This window comes from Manis javanica, chromosome 17, assembly GCF_040802235.1.
Source record: "Manis javanica isolate MJ-LG chromosome 17, MJ_LKY, whole genome shotgun sequence".
In the NCBI taxonomy this organism is placed as follows: Eukaryota; Metazoa; Chordata; class Mammalia; order Pholidota; family Manidae; genus Manis; species Manis javanica.
The window spans coordinates 53,063,471-53,082,702 of NC_133172.1; the positions used below are offsets into that span (position 1 = coordinate 53,063,471).

General features: G+C 45.3%; 1 protein-coding gene across 4 annotated transcripts in view; it reads right to left on the reverse strand.

Moving 5' to 3' along the window:
• Positions 1–305: 305 nt before the first annotated feature.
• Positions 306–19,232, reverse strand: part of GLG1 (golgi glycoprotein 1) — a 168,484-nt gene continuing 149,557 nt past the window's right edge. Inside the window, exons 25-27 of one of the 4 annotated variants that reach the window (XM_073225973.1) lie at positions 18,791–18,897; positions 16,707–16,870; positions 306–1,485 (exon numbers count right to left, since the gene is read on the reverse strand). In XM_073225973.1, the coding sequence (XP_073082074.1) occupies positions 1,380–1,485; positions 16,707–16,870; positions 18,791–18,897 (377 nt within the window). In that variant the 3' untranslated portion in view covers positions 306–1,379. Of the gene's footprint in view, positions 1,486–1,536; positions 2,722–11,863; positions 12,967–16,577; positions 16,871–18,790; positions 18,898–19,232 lie in introns of those variants that run through there. The other 3 variants (XM_073225974.1, XR_012126688.1, XM_073225975.1) reach the window with 3 other exon arrangements.

Genomic DNA, 19,232 nt, shown 5'->3' on the forward strand with positions numbered 1-19,232 from the left:
TCAGGCTGATGACCAACAAACAGCATCAGTCATTAGGGAATGCAAATTAAAACCACAGTGAGACATCACTATACACCTAGTACAATGTCTAAAATACGAAAGACTAGCCATACCCAGTGTTGCTGAGGTTGCGCTCATACAACCACTCTGGAAAATCGCTTGGAACTTTCTTAGGAAGCTAACCACACACTTACCATATGGCCCAGTCACGCAACTCTTGAGTGTGCACCTGAGAAAAATGAAAATGTCCATACAAAGATTTACACACGGGTGTTCATAGCAGCTTTATTTTAACTAGCCAAAACTGAGACACAACCCAAATGTCCATCAATAGGTGAATGGATAATTAGGGTCTAGCTGTACAATGTAACACAATTTAGCAATTGAAATGAGTAAACTGTGGATACATGCAACAACATGGCTTTCAAAATTATTACACTGAGCAAAAGAGAAAAGTGTATGTATAGCAGTATTCAATTTATATAAAATTGTAGAAAATGCCATCTAACCCATAGTGACAGAAAGCACACCAGCGGCTGCCTGGAGATGCCAGGGGTGCGGTGGAGGGAGGGGTGACCAAGGGGCATGAGAAAACTTTTAGGATGGTGGACATGTTCCAGTCTTGATGGTGATGATACATGCCAAGATTTACTTAATTGTCAAGATATGTGTGGTTCACTGCATGTCAGGTTTATCTCAATGCAAAAAATAACAAATAATGAGGTGAAAGAGAGAACGGCATATGGAATAGGACATGCTGTGGTGACCATCCTAGAGAATACAACCCACCTCATTCCCCATGTATCCGACCTGCTAGACCATGTGCGCTAAGCGCTTGACAGCACCTAGTGTCACTGAGTCCACCCTGCAGCCCAGCCTGGTGGGGGGTTAGGAGGCCCATTGTTTATTATTATCTCAGTTGTTGTCAGAGAGCCAAGAGGTCTTGGTCTCTGGGAGGGGAGGGTGTCTCAGGGCCCTGGTACCAGGCCCTCAGGGATTTTCTCTCTGAGCTTCAGGAGAAACTGCTGCCCACTACTTGAGGCCCGTCCAGAAGCAGAGGCGCCCTTTAACATAGAGGCAGCGAGGTGGAGGCTTTGTGGTCAGGGTACGGCTGCTGAACTGAGCAGGGAGGGGCCTGCAGAGAGGTGGTCCCCCTTCTGCTGGACAGGTAGATGTTTACCCTGCATCCTCTGGTGATTGAATTCAGCTTTCCCAACAACCTGAAGTCCTCAAAGATCAGCTGACATTGCTCTCTCCTCCCCTGCCTCCAGAGGGGCACAAGTGACCCAGGACTCCCCCAGCCCACTGACCACAGTGATCGGTTTGGGCAAACACATGATCTACACTAGGTCAGCCAACATCAGCCTTGGGCATGCTGTCTAAGCAACAGGAAGGAGGCTTCTCCTTTTCCGTGGGGTGGCGAAGCTGGCTGACATGAGCCTTGGGTGCCTGGTGGACATCTCTCCGCCACATGTGGAAAGCCTGCTGAAATAGGGAGGTAGAGAGGAGAGATGCGTTTCTGACATCACAGCTGAAGTCCCTGAATCCAGCCATTCCTGAAGCTAGAACCTCCCCCCCAGGACTTCTGCTTTATGGGCCAATAAACCACCTCCTTTGCTTAAACCAGTTGCAGTTGTGTTCTTGTTCACTGCAAATAAAGTCATCCTCTGTGCTCACCCCAGCATCCAGATGCCCTACCCAAACCCACCAGAGCTCAGAGCAGGGCCTTTCCAAGTGACCCGGATATTGGGGTTGGCCCATGATGCACTGAGCATGCGTCTGCCCCTACCTTCCACATCTAGGAAGGAAGCAGATACCAAGTCCCTGGCTCTGGGGCCACAAGGAGGGCTCAGTCGGAGAAGTGCTGCATCTTCTGTTCCAGGGATGATATGGAAATGGTAACCCAACCAAGGCTTCTGAGAGGAGCTATGGCATCCCAGCCCTGAGGCTCTGGCTGCTGCTCTCTACCTCAAGTGAGGGTTCCCTCTTCCCCTCCCAATCTTGAGTCTCTTTCCTTTTTCATAGGGGTGGGGGGCTGTCCAACAGACAAATCCTGGTTTAGGAGCCCATGAGGGGCCTCAGGCTGGGGAGAGTATCAGAAGCCATGGGCTGGGAGAGCAGCTGGGTGCAGTTCTGAAAGATGGAGCGCAGTGAAAGGGGAGAGGTCTCTGGGGAAAGCATCATTTGCCTGGTGCTTGGGCTGACCTGGAGCAGGGGGTGCTTGGGAGGGCTGTTAAGGGATGGCAGGAAGAGCGCCAGGCAGAGGCTGTACTTTGGTGGTGGGGATCACCTGTACAATGCTGTCCAAGAAGCTTAATAGTAGAAATAGGTGGCCTTGATTAAGCAGTCAGTGTGTGCTAGACTTTAGCTCATTTAATCCTTATGGCAATTCTTCTAGGTAGATTCTATGAGCCCCACTCTACAGGTGAAACTGGGGCTTACACATCCCGACCATTCACACACCTAGTAGGTGGGGGAGCTGCCCCGGGGGTAGTCAGCTGGCACAGGAGCCATCGCAGGGCTGGACAGTTGGGTCTGGTGAAAGTGGTGGAGTCTGGAGAACAATGGGCTGAAGCAGGTGAGGGGTCAGCAGGAGCAGGTGGGAGGCCATGCAGGTGGCAGGCAAAGCCAACTGGGGCTCAGAGGATCTGCAGGACAGCCAACTGAGAAGACTCGTCTGGAGGCTGGTGAAGTCGCTTAGATGCAGAATTAGGCCTGTTCCTAATTTTGTGGAAATGAGACGAGAGAAACTGAGTAGTCCTCAGCAAACAGCTACCCTGGATGTGTGGAAGTGAGGTGCCTGGATTAAGACTGAGGCACTGGGGGGCTGCTGGGGCAGACAAGGCCCTGAGACAAGAGTTTTCAGATAAGTGCTGCAGGAAGGTCAGGAGAGATGAGGGTGAGAAGATGCCATGAGGCAGTGGGGATTGGGGCTCATGTGTGGTGGGAGATGGGCTTGTTCCTTTAAAAATGTAAGACTTTTCCTTTCTGCCTCCTTACAATAGTAAAGCTTAAAAAAAATTAAACAATAGAAATACTGAAAGTTATAAGACCTCCCATAATCCTAAACCCATACATTGCTACTTATTAATGGTTTCAAGTATTTCCTTCAGATTTTGGAATAAAAACAAAACCAGATAAATACAAAAGTATGAGAATTCCAGTTCTTCTACATCTTTGCCAAAACAAAATTTACCTTTTTCATTTTAGTCATTCAGGTGTGTGTGCAGCTTACCTTATTGTTGTCTTCAATTCTGTTTCCCTAAGAACTAACGAGATTGAGCACCTTTTCCTAGATTTATTGACCTTTAAGATATCCTGTTTTGTGAAGGGCCTGTTCAAGTCTTCTGCCTATTTTTCTATTGGTTTGGCTTTTTCTTAATAGGTAAGAGGTTTTCATAAAGTCTAAATAGGGCTCCTTTGTTGGTTATGTGTTTTGGATATCTTCCACTACATAGACCTTTCATTATTAATGGTGTCTTTTGATAAACAGAAGCTCCTGATTTTAATGTTGTTTTTCCATTATAACTTTTTTTTAGCGTTAATATTCAAGGAATCTTTGCCTAAGATTGTAAGATTTATGCTCATAGATATTCTGTTTCCTTCTAAAAGCTTTATTGTTTTACTTTCCAAATTTAGATATATAACCCAGCAGATTTTTGGTTGTGGGTCTGCTAAGAGTAGAGGTTAAAATTCATCTCCTTTGGATATCATGAACCAGTGCCATTTATTGAAAGGACTGTCCTTTCTTCATAGCCTCGTTATATCCCTTTATCATAAAGCTGTATACATGTCTTGGATTCTGTTTTCTGTTCTATGAGTCCACCGTTTATCCTTGCATGAACACTGCACCATTTGCATTACATCTGTCTTTTAATATTTAGGTTCCTGGCAATGTAAGTTCCCCAGCTTTGTTTTCTTCAAGATTGCCCTGGACATTCTAGGTCCTTTACATTTTCTTAACAATTTTAGAATCAGCTTATCATTTCCCACAAAATAACCTGCTGGGGGTTGATTGGGACTAGTTTGACACTACATCAGTCTGGGGAGAACTGAGATCTTTAAAATACTGAATGTTCCAATGCATGCACATAGTATACCCCTACCACTTATCTACATCTTCTGTTTCTTTCAATAATGTTATACAGATTTCAGCAGAGGACTTGCATATATTTTGTTATATTTAATGCTGTCATAAATGACATTGTTTCATAAATTTAATTGTCTTTTGGTAGCCAATAATGTAGAAATACAATTTATTTTTCTATATTCACATTGTATCCAGTGACCTTGCAAAATTCATTTATTAATTCTAACAGCATGTATTTTAAAATTTACTATGTCTACCATCAGGTGGTCTACAAATGATGTAAGTTTTTTTTTTCAGGCCTTGTTTTTAAAAACTTTCAAATATAAATGCCATAAAATTCACCTATTTTGTACAGTTTATTAAATTTACCAAACCATGCAACCATTGTCATAATCTAGTTTTAGAACACCTTTATCACCTGAATTAAGATCCCTCATGCCTCATGTCCTCATGCCAGCTTCTGCAGCATCCCACACGTTGGTATGTTGTGTTCTTACTTTCGTTCTGGTCAAAATATTAATCTACTTCCTGATTTATTCCTTGACCCATGGGTCATTTAGAAATATGTTACTTTCCGAATATCTTTGTTACTGATTTCTAATTTAATTCTATTGTCAGAGAACATATTTGTGTGACTTGAATCCTTTTAAATGTCTTGAGACTTTTATGGCTCAGAGTATGATAAGTTGATAAATGTTCTTTGGGTATTTGAAAACAAGTGTATTCAGCAGTTGTTGGGTGTTCTATAAATACCATTTAGTACAGATCGGTTAATAGTATAATTCAAGTCATCTTTATCCTCAGTAATTTTCTACTTGTTCTATCAAATATTGAAAGATGAGTGTCAAATTCTGTTACTGTTTTTGCATGCAGTTCTATTACTTTTGCTTATTTTATTTTGAAACAACATGTTGTGTGCATAATGTTTAGGATTGTTATATTCTCTTGAACTGAACTCTTTAATGTTACAAAATAAACCTTTTTATTGTCAGGAAATATCTTTTGTTCACCAATCTCCTTTATCTGATACTGCCACTTCACTTAAAAAAAAAATTCATAGCAGCTCAAGTGTAGTATTTCCATCTTTTTCTCTTGAACTACTTTTGTCTTTAAATAGGTTTCCTGTGGGTGGAATACAGTTGGGTCTTGCTTTTTTTAAGTCCAATTTTTGATTGAGGTGTGTAGACCACTTACATTTAATATGATGATATGGAATATTTATATTTATGCCTTTTTCTCATGGATTGACTCCCTTTTCATCAAGTGTACATCTTTATCTTTAGTAATGTTTCTTGCCTTTAAGACTACTTGGTCTGATATTAGTATAGCTAAAACTAGCTTTACTAACATTTTTACTTTCAATCTTTTGATTGAAATATTTAAGGTGTATCTTTTGTTAGCAGAATATAGTTGTTAGATTTTAATCCATTCTTAGTCTTTTAATTGTAGAATTTAGTCCACTTATATTTAGTGTAATTAGTAATATATTTCGGTTTATATCTATTATGTTGTTTCTTGTTTCCTTTTCTCTTGCCTTCTTTTGGATTGTTTTTAAGAATATTCCCTTCTCCAGTAACTTGTTCATTATACATTCTATTATTCTTTTAGTGGATATTCCTACAGATTAAAATATGCATTTCCAACTTAATAGTCTAATACAATGTTACTTTGATCACTTCTCCAATAAAGTTAGAATTTTAGGACAATTTAACTTCACTTGCTTTCTCCCAATTTTTGTGTTGTTCTTGTAAGACATTTTAAGTCAATGAGTATTTTAAAGACATTTCAACTGCTCTGTATAAACAGTATCTATTTGTATTTAACCACGTACCCTTTCTAGTGCTCTACATTCCTTCATTTCCGTCTAGGGTCATTTTTCTTTTGTGCAACAATTTTCTGTTGGAGTTCCTTTTGTGTAAGTCTGATGGTGAAAGATTCTCTCAGCTTTTTCTAGTATCTTTATTTTAAAGACTATTTTGATTAGCTGAAAACATTCCATATTGGATTTATTTCACCTTTAAAAATGTTTTCATTGTCTCCTGGCTTCCATCATTTCTGATGCAAAGTCAAACACCAGTGTCAGCATACACAGTACAATGATCAAAATCGGCAAATTAACAATGATTTAACCTATAAATCTTAGTCAAATTTTACTAATTCTCCCATCAATATTCTTTAATGCTGAATTAACAAAATTTTTCTCATTTAGGATTCAATCCAGAATCACACACTGCATTCAGTTATCATGTCTCTGTAGTGTCCTTTAATCTGGAACAGCTCCTTAATTTTATTTCTCATGATCGAGTACAGGCCAGTTATTTTGTAGAATGTTCCTCAGCTTGGATTTGTCTGATGTTTCCTCATGGTTAGATTCAGGCTATGCATTTTTGACAGGAATACGACATAAAAGACCATGTGTCCTCAATGTATTATATCAGGAGGCATGTGATATCTATTTGTCCCATTCCTGTCAATGTTAACTTTGATCACGTGGTTAAGATGCACCTGCCAGATTTCTCCACTGTAAATTACTATTAAATTACTATTTTTGTTTCCTTTCTGTCATTATCAATTTGGGGGGAGGCACTAAATATATGAACACCCTGTTCTTGAAACACACACACACATACATATCCCCAAACATTTGCCCATGAGCTTTAGCATTTATTGATGCTTCTTGCCTGCATAATTATTATTATGGTGGTTGTCAAATGGTGATTTTCTAATTCCATAATTCCTTCTATAATGATTAGTTAGAAGTCTATGCAATACAATTTCGATAGAATTCCAACTACTTCTCATTTGCCTCGATTCCTAAGGCATAGCCTCTAGGACTATCAACTGAAATCCTGGTGTATTCACAAGGGTCTTCCTTTTTGAGAGATCTTGAACTCTAACCTTTATCTTCTCAGCACTGCACTTCTGCAAAATTCTGCTCAGCTTTACAGTTTTATAAAGGTTTGGGCTTAGCTTTTTAGGTTTCCATGTTGTAAAATTTCAGACTTCAGTAAATGGCATGAAATCCTGAACATACATTTGAGATCCCTCACACCTTCAATTTTGTCACTCTAACCCACGAGACTATTAAAAAACTAATTTCTTTTGTTCCCCCTGCAGCCTTCTGCCTGGGGAAAACCTGCATCCTTAGCCAGAGTTGGCTGCAGATTGACGTTCACCTCTTTAGGTTCTCCCCATTCCACAATCTTAACACCTCTGGTCACTTGTTTCTGCAACTGTCTTAAACCAGAAAAATAATCTGTTTCTCTGGCTTTTCTAGTCATTCTCACTGGACATATTATTTGGCTATAAACTACTCCATCCTACCCAGAAGTGGGAGTTCTACACTTTTTTGGGGGGCTGCACAGTACTGTATCATATGGATACCTCTCCTCTAATTACAGTAGTTTCTCCTTTATAAAAATCATCCTTAAGGCCCCGAACTTCCTAATGACAAATCATCCCACACCACAAAAAAAAAAAAAAAAAAAAAAAAAAAATCATCCTTGTAGGTATATCAATATACATGAGTTCAATTATTTTTATAGGCTAATTTATAGAAAGATTGCTAGATTGCAGAATGTTGATTTACAATTTTGGTAGCTGTTATCAAATGGCCCCTGTTAAGACTACATACTAGGCAGAGCTGAAAGTGCCTAATAAATGACCATAGAGTCATTTTGAGTGGGTCACTATTCTCTACCTCCTCCAATGCCTCTGAGGTCTTCCAGCCCTCTGATGTTTGAGTCTCAGCCTTCTGTACTGAGGAGACAAGGCAATCTACAGATCTGATGTGTAGTGAGGGGCAGTCCTGCCAGGCCCATGTCTTGTCTTGGTACTAGGTTGATGGGGAGTGGCCCCGCTTTCCTCTGAGTCAGCGAAAGGTGCCCCAACCTATGCTTTCAGAGTGAATTCCCACTTCCTGGCTGGCAGAGATGGAGCTGGCCCAGAATGATGCACATCCTACTGTGGGCAATGCCAGCCCTGCTGACAAGGGCACCTACTACTTTGCCATGTGGTCTTCAGGCTGGTAAGTCTTCAGAGGGCACCAGTCTGCTCTATCAGGGTGACTCCCAGGGTACAGTGTCCTGGGCCTCTAGTATGTAGGACTGCAATGGCAGAGATGGAAATGCACTTGGGAAGATAGGTGTAGATGCTGAAGTTCCCTTAGAAGAAGCCTTGATTGGTAGGAATAAGAAGTAGAAGAGAAGAAAGGCTCAGAAGAGTGGCCTGCTGGCAGGCAAGAGGCTCAAGAATCTTGATGGGGGAACTGTCCAGGAGCACTTGAGAGTGGACACAGATGCCTTAGACCCAGACTTTTAGGCTCAGGAGGGGAAGCCTAATCAAGAACATTAAATCCATTCCCATCCGTTACTCTGTAGGAAGGATACCGGAGGCCCAAAGAGGGGAAAGTGCATACGGTAAAGCCCAGAGCTCATATTCTACTAAACAGCTAGAAGGCTCTGTGAGAGGCAAGAGAAGCCCCTGGAGGAAGGGAAGCAGGTCTCTGGAGGCCCTCGGAAGATAGGGGAGGCAGTAGGACTGGGACTGAAGAGGCTGGTGGTGCTGGGTGACATCCTTCCTCCCATCATTCCCTACAGCTGAGATGCAATCCCCAGCTCTCTGGCCACCCTCGCTGAGGCTATTTATCTGAGCCTCTGGCCTTCCCTTCCATGCATTTTTTTGTGGCCCTAGACCACCATCCTGACCCTCTGAGGCTCTCCTGGGTCCTGAGAGGCCAACACCAGGAGGAGGAGACTTCACTGGAGAAGCTGGGGATTCACAGGCTGTGGCTGCCTAAGGTGGCAGGGACGTCTGTGACCTGCAAAGGCCTGCACCAGAGTGGGGCCTCAGAGGTTGTACTGCCACTACTGAGGACCCATGAGGCGAACTCCGGTTCTCCTGATGCTGCCACCTAGAACCTAGACATCCAGACCACCCCCTGGATACCTGGAAGCTCAAGACGGAAGTGCTGTGTGTGGCTGAGCACCCCTGGCTCTGCCCCTGCCTCTAGGTGAAGCCTGGACTTGAGGTTTGGAGCCTGAACAATGATGCTGTGATGCTGTCAGACAAACTACCTGTGAAGTCGATACCCACTCTGTCACTCCTGGCTGTGATCTCTGGTGTGCTGAATGCCCATTTGTTTCCTTTGCAGGATACAGCAGAGGGAAGCTATTTCAAGGCATCTGTTCTGTTCCATGGTGCAGAAGGCTGGTACTGGAGAACTGGAATGAGACTCATGAGAACAGTGGAGACATTTACTTGATCTGGGCCCCCAGACACTGACCTGGGACCTGGGACTACCTAGATGGCAAAGCCATGACCTTGCACTGTCAAACACATTCAACAAATATTAATGGAGTATTAAATATTTGTCAGAACAAAGAGATGAGAGAGGAACATAGTCTGAACATTAGTGAATCTAGAAGTCTAGGTCAGAGAAGCAATGCTTAGAATGCAAGGAAAACTTTGCTGAGGGTTGCGGGACAGGATCACAGAGGACACTCAGGAGGTTGGAGAGGAGAGGAGCTCCCCCACGGGAGGACCTGAGGAGCCCCTGTGGACAAGGCAGAGTCAGAGATGAACCCTGAAATTACTTCTGGGGAGGTGTGTAGACCCACTCAAGAACATCTGGGTCTAGTCCTGGCTCTGCCCCCAACTGTCTGTGGCCCCCTGGGTGAGTCTTCTACCCTCTCTTGGCCTGAGACCCACCCATGTACCCATCATATCCAGTCTAAGTCATCTGTCCTTACAGAAGAAGGTAGGTCTAACTTTCTCATCTGTAAATGGGGAATTCAACGGTGCAGAAGGCACCGTTATCCTAGGAGGATAAAGTGAGTCAAAGAAAGCTCTTTGGAAGGAGGCAGTGGCAGGGAGAAGACTAGGAAAATGCAGTCAGAGGGCTGGGTGGGCCCAGATTTCACCATGTACCTGTTTCCCCCACAGTGGAGCTAAAACAGACCCTCACAGCTATCACCTGCTGCTGCCTGTACTGCTGGGCATAGCTCTGGTCCGCGGCCTGATCCTGGCTGCTCTCTGGAGGAATCATGCTGTGGGGCCCACCCAATGGAGCCCCTCACCCAAGAGGTCGAGCAGCAGCTCCTGGTTCCAGGGCACAGATGGACAAAGCCACACTCTTTGCTGGGGCCCTCTAAGTGAGTGGTTGAACCCCAGAAGTCCTGCAAGGACCTCCCCCACCCCAGTCTCTCCCTCCTTGCCCCAGCGAGCTTCCATCTGCTGCCTTTTGTTATCCCTTGGCTCCCCGTTTTGTCTCTCAGACTATCCAAGTTTCTCCATAAATACAAGGAATGTGAGAAGAACTGCTGTGCTGTGGATTATGTTGGGCCAGGGAGGTCTGTCCAGAGTCTGCAGACCCTTGAGGAGAGATCAGCAGCCCCTTCCTGTAGCCTGATGCAGGCTGGGCTTGTAGTTTGGCCATACAGGACTAGCCAAAGCAAGTCTGGCTCGTCAGAGGAAAAAAGAAGTGGCAGAAGCAGACAGTCTCGTTTTGCTGCCACCTAGATGTCTGTGAAAGTAAGGTCCCACCCTTCTCTGCATCTCACTTCTTCATCCAAGTGGGTTGGACGGTCTAAGGTTCTCCCCCTTTTTGGCTAAAACCCTTCTGTTCTTAGCCCCTTTTGAGAAGAAATGCCAGATGCCTTTGAGGACTGAAGTTGGCTAAATATCTCTTACCAGAAAAATCACACACAAAATGTGGGGGTGAGACGGGTCATTCTGAGGCTGCTGAGGCTGCACCTGGACAGCATGTTCCCGTCAATGCAGAAGCACTGCTGGAGGGCCCAGTGCCGCTGGGCTGGTGGAGCCACTTCCCCCTGCTGGGAATACCGGTGACAAGGGATGAACCCTGTGCCTCACCTTCCATGCTCACACGCAGCCAGGCCGCCTCTCCAGGACACTCAAGAGCACTTGGCACCTGGCTCCTCGTGTGCCAGGTTTCCCAGAGCACCTAAGATAGAGGAATCTTAATTGCAGTTGGGACTCAGAAGACCCCCAAATCCTCTTCCTCCTTTCTTCGTCTACTTTTCACCTTGTCCTGGCCTCCACTCTACACCCAGGCCCACCAGCTCTTAAGTGACAGCTGCCGAGAATGAGTCTGAGGAGTTCTGAAAAGAAACCCTGGGTCCCAGGTTACCCCTTCCTTTCTCACTGAACATTTCATCACTCAAATCCTCGTACAGACATTACTACTTGAAGAAATCCTTGCTACCATGCAAATTCCTTAAGCTATTACTCTTTAACATCCACATACAAATCACCTTTGCTGAGAGTGGAGGTAACAGAAAGGGCTCAGCAAGGGTGTCACAGAAGTCACTGAACCCAGGACTGGGCAGCTGGAATGGGGAGGCAGGACTGACTAAAAGGGAACAGGGCAGAGAATGGAACAGAAATGTGGTCAAGACCTAGGCCTTCATAGAGGTGGTCACTGGAGACCAGGTGCCTTCCATGTGCTGTACATGTAAGGACAGGTTCTGGGCATGTGCTCTGCCTGGGAAGGAGACTCATAAATTGGCTTAAACATATCATTAGAATAATAATTCTAGACACATTAGAAAACTCCAGCTGACTTCCAGAAAGCTCTCTCCTCCAAAAGTCCTATGGCTCTACTTGGCTTGACCTAATTAGCCAAGAACACCACAAACCTAACAGTAAGTTTTGTGAGCCTCAGCGCAAGTTCACAGTCAGAGCTCATAGCTCTGTGGACTTCTACTAGCAAAGCAGGTGGTTGTTGAGTCCTCCCAGTCATCACAGAGAAGATTTAACAAGTAAAAACCTGCAAACTCTTTATTAAATTCTCCCATTTCATCTGTACAGAAAAAAATGCACATTATGTTCAGAATCTCAGTCACATCTCAAAATTACACAGCATGAACATGTAAAAACAAGGAACTGCCAATATTTTATACATAGAAAGGAAAACCATTTACAAAAGAGGCTTGTTAATTTTACTTACTTTCTTAAAAAAAAAAAAAAAAAGTTAAAGGCCTAAGACCTCTTAGCTTTTGCTGTACAGTCTGTTTTCCTGCTGGGACCGACCTGGGACACTGTGCTGGGAGAAGTCTCTCAGGATGCCTCCTGCTGCTGACTTCCTATGGCTCCTCCGTCCAGCACAGTTCAGTCTGATGGGGCACCTGTTCAGACCACCCTAGCATGTCTGGGAGAGGGCCTGCTGGGCTCTGGGGTCCAGGTGTCAATTCTACGCTGAAGGGAAGGCAAAACAGAATCGAGAGGCACTATCCGAATTCTCTCCTTGCCCAGGGAGATTTCTCTACTGTACATATCTCCGCATCCCAACCTGTGTGTCCTGGAGGATCTTGGGAAGGGGAAGGAGAGGAAACCACGGTCAGGATCCTGTTACCACCAGCCTGAGGAGACAGTACCTATCACCTCTGTGCTCCAGAGGACAAACAGTCTCTGGGTCTCTGCAGTGATTTCACTAGATGGTCTGGGGAAGCCTGTTACTCTGGAGTCAGTCTGGGTTTGCTGGAAGTTTATCTTCTGTCTGGGGTCTGGGCATGAAGTACTTTTGGCTTCAAGCTCAACTGTCCTAGAGAGGACTAAGAGGAGTGTAGGCAGAGACATGACCCACCCAAGACACACGAAGGGAGAGAGAGCTGCACAGGCCAGAACATCAGCTCTGGCTCCACGGCCCTTGGGAATAAAAGATCAGTGGGGAAGAAAGAGGTGGGTTAGGCCAGAGTGTCCATAAGAGCCCAGAAGAAACTCAGGGCACTGGAATGCTGCATATTATAACACTACTTAGAGGATGTCCAAAACGGTGAGAAATACAAGGGATCTTTGGAGGTTTTTCAAAATTTCAAACTTGATCTTTGAGATTTCCCAGATCTCTGAATTTGAATCTGAAATACAAGCAAACATATCAAAATGCACATAATTTAAAAAGCCATATATTTCTTTTTTCTCTATGGCCAAATCTAGGCTGAATTTATCAAGCTGGGTTGGCTGCTTCCCAAGGATCCCGTTCCAGCTTCCTCCTCCGTATCTACTTGCTTAGACTAAATTACATGTGGAGAATGTTTACTTTTCGATGGAGCAGGGGAAGAAATGGTAAATGAAACTTCTTCTCAGAGGAACTTGAGACCAGCTCAGAAAGGAGGCCCCAGAAAGCAATCTACCCTTCCCTAGATGACTCACTAGAGTGGGGATCTTTGGAATAGAAATAGTACACAGCCTGGAGGTGGGAAGGAAGGGCGACATTTCCAGAAGTCACCCTCACATATGAGGGGGCATCTTCCCTGGGGAAGGCAGAGTGAGGTCAGCACCTAACTCCCTTTCCACCTTGTCTGACAGAATGTAAATAGATGCTACAGGCCTCTTAACCCCGGATTCTTCTATTACATGACTTCAGGAAAAGGGAAGAAATGAAACCTGTTAAATAATTTTCTGTCACTTCTAGGAAAGAAGAATCTCCCTCCCTCCCCAAGGCAAGGCTGCTTGCTATCCCCAGAACAGTTAAGTGCAGGATGTGAGACAGACAAAAGCATGCAATGAATTCAGGTCAACACCTGCTCACTAAACACTTGAATTCCCCTGGCTTCTAAGGATGCAGTAGCTCAGAACAAGCTGCCTGGACCCACAAAACTGGGACTGACAGTGGCAGCCAGAGGGTCTCTAGGAGTGCAGAGGAGGAGACTCTCCTGTTGGAGTGAACCCAAGCCTTTGCTGTGCCCCCATGAGGCACACCTTGCTAGCAGCCTTCACCTGGGACAGCAGCATTGGAGAAAGGCTGGGATGTGCCAGGGTATAAAGGTCTCATGTCCAGAGCTCCCTCCTGTGGCACAAGGTCTGGCAGGGGCAGGGAGTCGTTCTTGACATTCTGCCCCGATTCCTGTAGTGCAGGGCCTCCAGCCTGAGACTGGCCTCCTGGCGCCTCTGGAGTGTTGTGGAACACACCGAGTCCCCAAGACACCGGAGTGAGCTGATGAGGCCAGAAGAATTACTTAGCTACTGTAATTTCAGCAACTGTCTGGAGCTTTGGCCTTGGCAAAAATCCTACCTGCTGCTTGTTCATGAATGAACATCAGGAGAAGAGATAAAGGCCTAGGTCCATCAGTTCCTTCACCACGGCCATGGTTTCCTCTTCTCAATTTGTTCTTGACTAGTTGATTTACCCACATCTAACCTATAAAGCCAGTAACCAGAGGTGTCCCAGAATCTGTTCTGTTACACCAACTGGGGTATAGAATGGATACAGTTGGGCTGCAGGTTTAGATGGCGCTGGGCCCGTGAACATGGAAAACTGCTCAGAACACTACACTACTTAGGAATCTCAAGACTTGGACATGTGAACCTATTCCAAATAGGATGGTGAAATGCTTCTAGAACAAGCAACTGAAGATACAGGCAGAATTACCCCTTCTATTCTGATCATTTCTAAACGTGATAAATGTTTGAAGAATCAGACTCCTTTTCAAACTTTTGCTGCAGACAACTAACAAGATTCTCTCTCAATTCAGAAAGAACAGAAATATGGAGACACATTAAACTACTCTTATCAAATGGTGAATGTTTATCCTACTCTGTAATCCACACCACATAGGTCAGTGAGGGCCTACATTTAGATGGCATCCCTGGTCCTTAATCTCAAACTGCCAGCACCCAGGTGGAAGCCACTGGATATGGACTCTCTAGACCAGCTCAATTCAGGCCAACAGTGGTGGCAGGGGATTTGCTGCTTGGCTCCAGGATTTTCAAATTTTATGAGACTGAAGAGTCCCAGGGTAGTTGCTAAGAATCAGGAAGGCCCTACGAGTAGGACTGAGGGGACCAAGCAGCTTAGCAGCTCCCCTGGTTGACTAGTACCGTAGGCAGGGGGATGTACAGCTGGCTTCTGGAACCCACTGCCTCCAGGGAGGATTGCAAAAAGAAAAAACAAGAAAAAGAAGAAAACCACAGTATTCAAATATCTGTCAGTCAGGTTAGACAAGGAGTAATTTGGATCAACTGATCCACAAGCTGACCCACTTTGTACTGAACACATTTCAGGGAAGACAGACATGGAGGTCCCACAGCACACATGGACAGCGGCAAAGGGGGGGCAGGGCAAGGGGGGGCGCACGGTCTATGTGGACAGTTTTAGGCACGTGAGTTATAATACTTTGTGGACATCTAACAGGTTAATAAAATATATATTATATAAATATATCTCCTACTGTACACGCCGCCCTCTTGTGCAGCCACTGTGACTCCATGCCCCAACTAGATTAAGGAGTGCCGGGCTGACCCACGATGCCCGCACTCCTCCCTCTTTATACTCCAAACCTGTCATCTCCACACTGGAGGGACAAGGGAGGACAGCCAGGAATATTGCTTCCATAAAGCTCAGATACTGGAAAGACTGATGAATCATCAAAGTACAACATTTAGCCAATGCCTACTACAGTGGGTACACACAGCAACTTGGACAGAAAGAAAAAAATAATGGAGAAAAGCCTCCATCTTTTAATATAATAACCTTCCATACCCTTTCCAACTAAAGGCATAAAGAGGCTTGTCTGGGAAGGTGGCCTTGAGCCTGCAGAAAGGTCAGGATGGACTGCCAGCCACACCCTGAGCCACTCAGTGTTTAGATGCCATTGTCTCACTGACCTGCATTGTTGCCTGAAAAATAAAGTCAAATGAGTCAATCCCCTGCACCCTCTTCCTGACCTAAGCTCCCTCCCCTGAGTCACTGCAACCCCAGTAGGGCCAATCGAGTCCTGCACTGGCCTGGAGGAGGAAGATGACAGGATCCTGCTGCCTTAGACCTTAGGGGCCAACCTCCCAGGGCAGATGAGTTGACTGATCAGCTTCACACACTTGTGATTTCCTTCCCAACCCATTTGTCCCTGGCCTAGGGAAGCTCGTGCTTTACTTCACTGAGGTGAGGAGATCATCAGAATACCTAGGGCCTTGGGATCTTGAAAGCAGGGGCTCCCCTATGGTGGGAAATGGAAGGCATCACTGTTTCACCAGAAGATAACAAGACCCAGGGCAGGCTAATTAATGGTTTCCCACTACTCAGTGTTGTCCACAGCCCTGAAGTGGCCCAAAGGTGCTTTTCAGAAATGAGTAAGACATCCCAGTTCATAGCACACTGGGTGGTACATTTCCCCTTTTAAGTCCTGCCTTCATTATACATAGTCACACAGAAAAGATAACCCCATTGCCCAAATCAAGCCTGGAGGAGATGTGTTACTATATACATTTTTTTCTTTCTTTAAAAACTTTTTTCTTTTTTGGTGCTTTTTTAAAAAAAAAAAAATCATTTTTGAGTTGCAGGTCAGATAAGTTGGTTCTGGAAGTATTGGTAGTTCCACTGGTATGAGAGAGACTTGTCTACAAGCAGGTAACCCCAAGTCTGCCAACGAAGGCAGTAACCCAAGCGGCCAGCTGCTGACGCTGCCCAAGTGGTCGAGGAGGAGGACACGTGGACATGGCAAGGTCTGAGGCGGGACAGGGCGGTGGGTACCTGCGGCTGCTCTAACACGGGTGTTGGGTCGCCTCTCAGAAGAACGAGGCGCGCGGGCACACTATACAGGAGGGCTGTACAGATGGGGCACCGGACAGGTAGCTCCTTTGGCGGTCGAGGCGGCTCTACCTGTCCTTGAGCTCGCGTGTCACTCGTTTGGTGATACGTCCACACATCAGGCCAATCAGGAACAATACACAGATGCTCCCGCTGATCACAGAGAGAATGTAGTTCTTTGATGGGGATGTCATCACTTGCATGGCGAGGTCAGAGAAGCCATCCGCTGGGGCCACCTGGAATGACACAGAGCAGCATCACCCTCTGAGAGAACTCGGCTGGGGGCAGTGCTCGCTCTAATCTGCCCCCCTCAACTCCTAGTTTAATTTATGCCATTTCTTTCCTGAGAGAGGGCAAAGGACAGGACAATCAAACACAGAGCTACAACTCCTTTCTCCAATCACAATACCATATATACCTACTGCATAAGATGAGAAAATCTAGACAAATCCAGAGAGGTGGAGTCTTGCACAATTCACAGTGATCACCACTGCCATCCAACAGCAGCCTCACACTGAGGGCCTGACCACATGCTCGGCCCTGGCAAAGAGCTCGACAGCATTTTCATTTAGTCCTCACACCAATCCCTGCAAGATTTTACTGCTCCCGTATTAAAGAAGAAGAGCCAGAGGCCCGAGAGGTGGGAGGTGGTTAGGTGTCTTGCACAAGGTCACACAATCCTACGTATTCTGATTTCTTTCATCATCATGTTTGCAGCCTTTTTAAAAACAAAGAGAAGAGCTGCGATCATTCTGGATGCTAATTGTATACCCTTTGCTTTTTTCACTCCTCACTGTACCATAAACATCGTCCCATGTCAAAAACAAGGTGCACACAGGACTTACACTAACTTAAGCACTCCTCTATTGTGGACATTTAAAGGCTAATCAGCTTTCATCCCAGCTTTCCTCACTGCTTTCTGAAATGGACCTCTATGTGAGCCTGCTGGCAGAATTAAGGGCCAAAAGGCTCCCCAGGTGCACACAAACCTATTCTTTTGAGGCTGACCCTAGCCTGCCTGACGGGTGTGGCCCACGGAGGTCTGGGCTGGGCTGCCACTACGCTCGCTCATCCTGGATTCACAGAACAGAGCAGAGAGGCTTCAGATCAGTGTGATCTGAACTTCAAATTTGCCAATACAAATCAAACAACAGAGTCACTCTGAACAATGCTTAACAGCTCAAAACTAAAAACCAGTGAGGAAAGAAGAGACTGATTTAGTGTCTCTCTGCTGGCTCTTCTAACCAAGGATTTAAAGCAGACTGTATTCTGTTGGGAGGAGGAGTGGGGGGCTTGCTTGTTATACTTGACAGCTATGATCACTTCCCCTCATTTCCCTCACAACTGTGGTCTTTCCTGCTTGCCTGTCACCCTTGACCTTGAAGCGTATGGGTAATAGGAGGAATTAGCCAAGAAGGAGGAGAGTTCTTGAGGTCACTCTCTTGATCTAAGTAAAGGGTGATGTCTATCCCCTTTGGGGTGGGATGACACAAAGACTGTGGATCTAGAAATCTTGAGTTTTTCACTGAAGGCCCTCGAGTAACTCAATCTTTGAAATCAGTTTCCTCCACCAACAAGTGACGGATATTCATTCCACTCACCTCACAGTTTCAAAGTTCAACTGAGATAATATATCCATCAAAGAGTTTTGTGAACTACAAAGCACTGTGTACATGAGAAGTTCTCCTTTCCCTGAGGCTGAACGTTTATGGAAACAGTCCCGCCAGCCTGAGCTGGCCAGGGCCCCATTCGCATTCACTAGCGTCCTGCTGTCCTCCTCCTATTATTCTCCTCATTTCAGGTTTGCTGAGGGCTAGTCTCATATATATATATTCTCTCAAAGACTGTGAAATTAGAAAAACAAGCTTTACAACAGAAGCGGCTGGATCCCTTTCCTTTCCCATGGGCGTGATGTCTGACTTCTCTCTGCATGGTTGGCTTAAGTCACATCTTTCGGGTGACTCACTTTTCAATGGGAGACTAGGGGCAACTAAGACCCAAAGTTAAGCCAGGGAGGCTTAAACCTGTGCACTGACAAGTTTTTCAAATACACTTGTCCAGTCTCACAAAAAGGACAAGAAGACCAGTGACGTATCTTGGGGAGGGGCTGAGGGATGGACGGGATGGCCTTTTGAGGAGATTCTCCTGGTCATTACCTTTGCTGCGTAACTCCACATTTCAATCCGGTCATTGAGGCGTTTTTTGCACTCAGGCTGTAACCTCACCCGCTTATCCTCCAGGGCCTCCATGAGGCAGGACATTTCTACAGAAGGAAAGGAACAAGAGTATGAAATTGTGCAGAACAGAAATTTCTGAGAGGATGGCGAGAAGGGTACCTAACCACCAGAGAATTCAGATCTGTAGGCTACTGAAAGTTAAACCCATTCTGGGAAACCTGATCTAAGATCCAACATGGACAGGAATGATATTTAATTTCCAAGGCTGGCTGTCCAGAATCTCTCTTAAAACCTCTCTCATTTTTTCCAGGCACATCTAGCTCAGAAACAACTTTACACCTGCCCAGGTTCCACCTCACACAGATCCTGTCCAATGATCCCCAGGTGGCTGCTGGGAAAGCTGATGAAGCTGCTCTAGTGT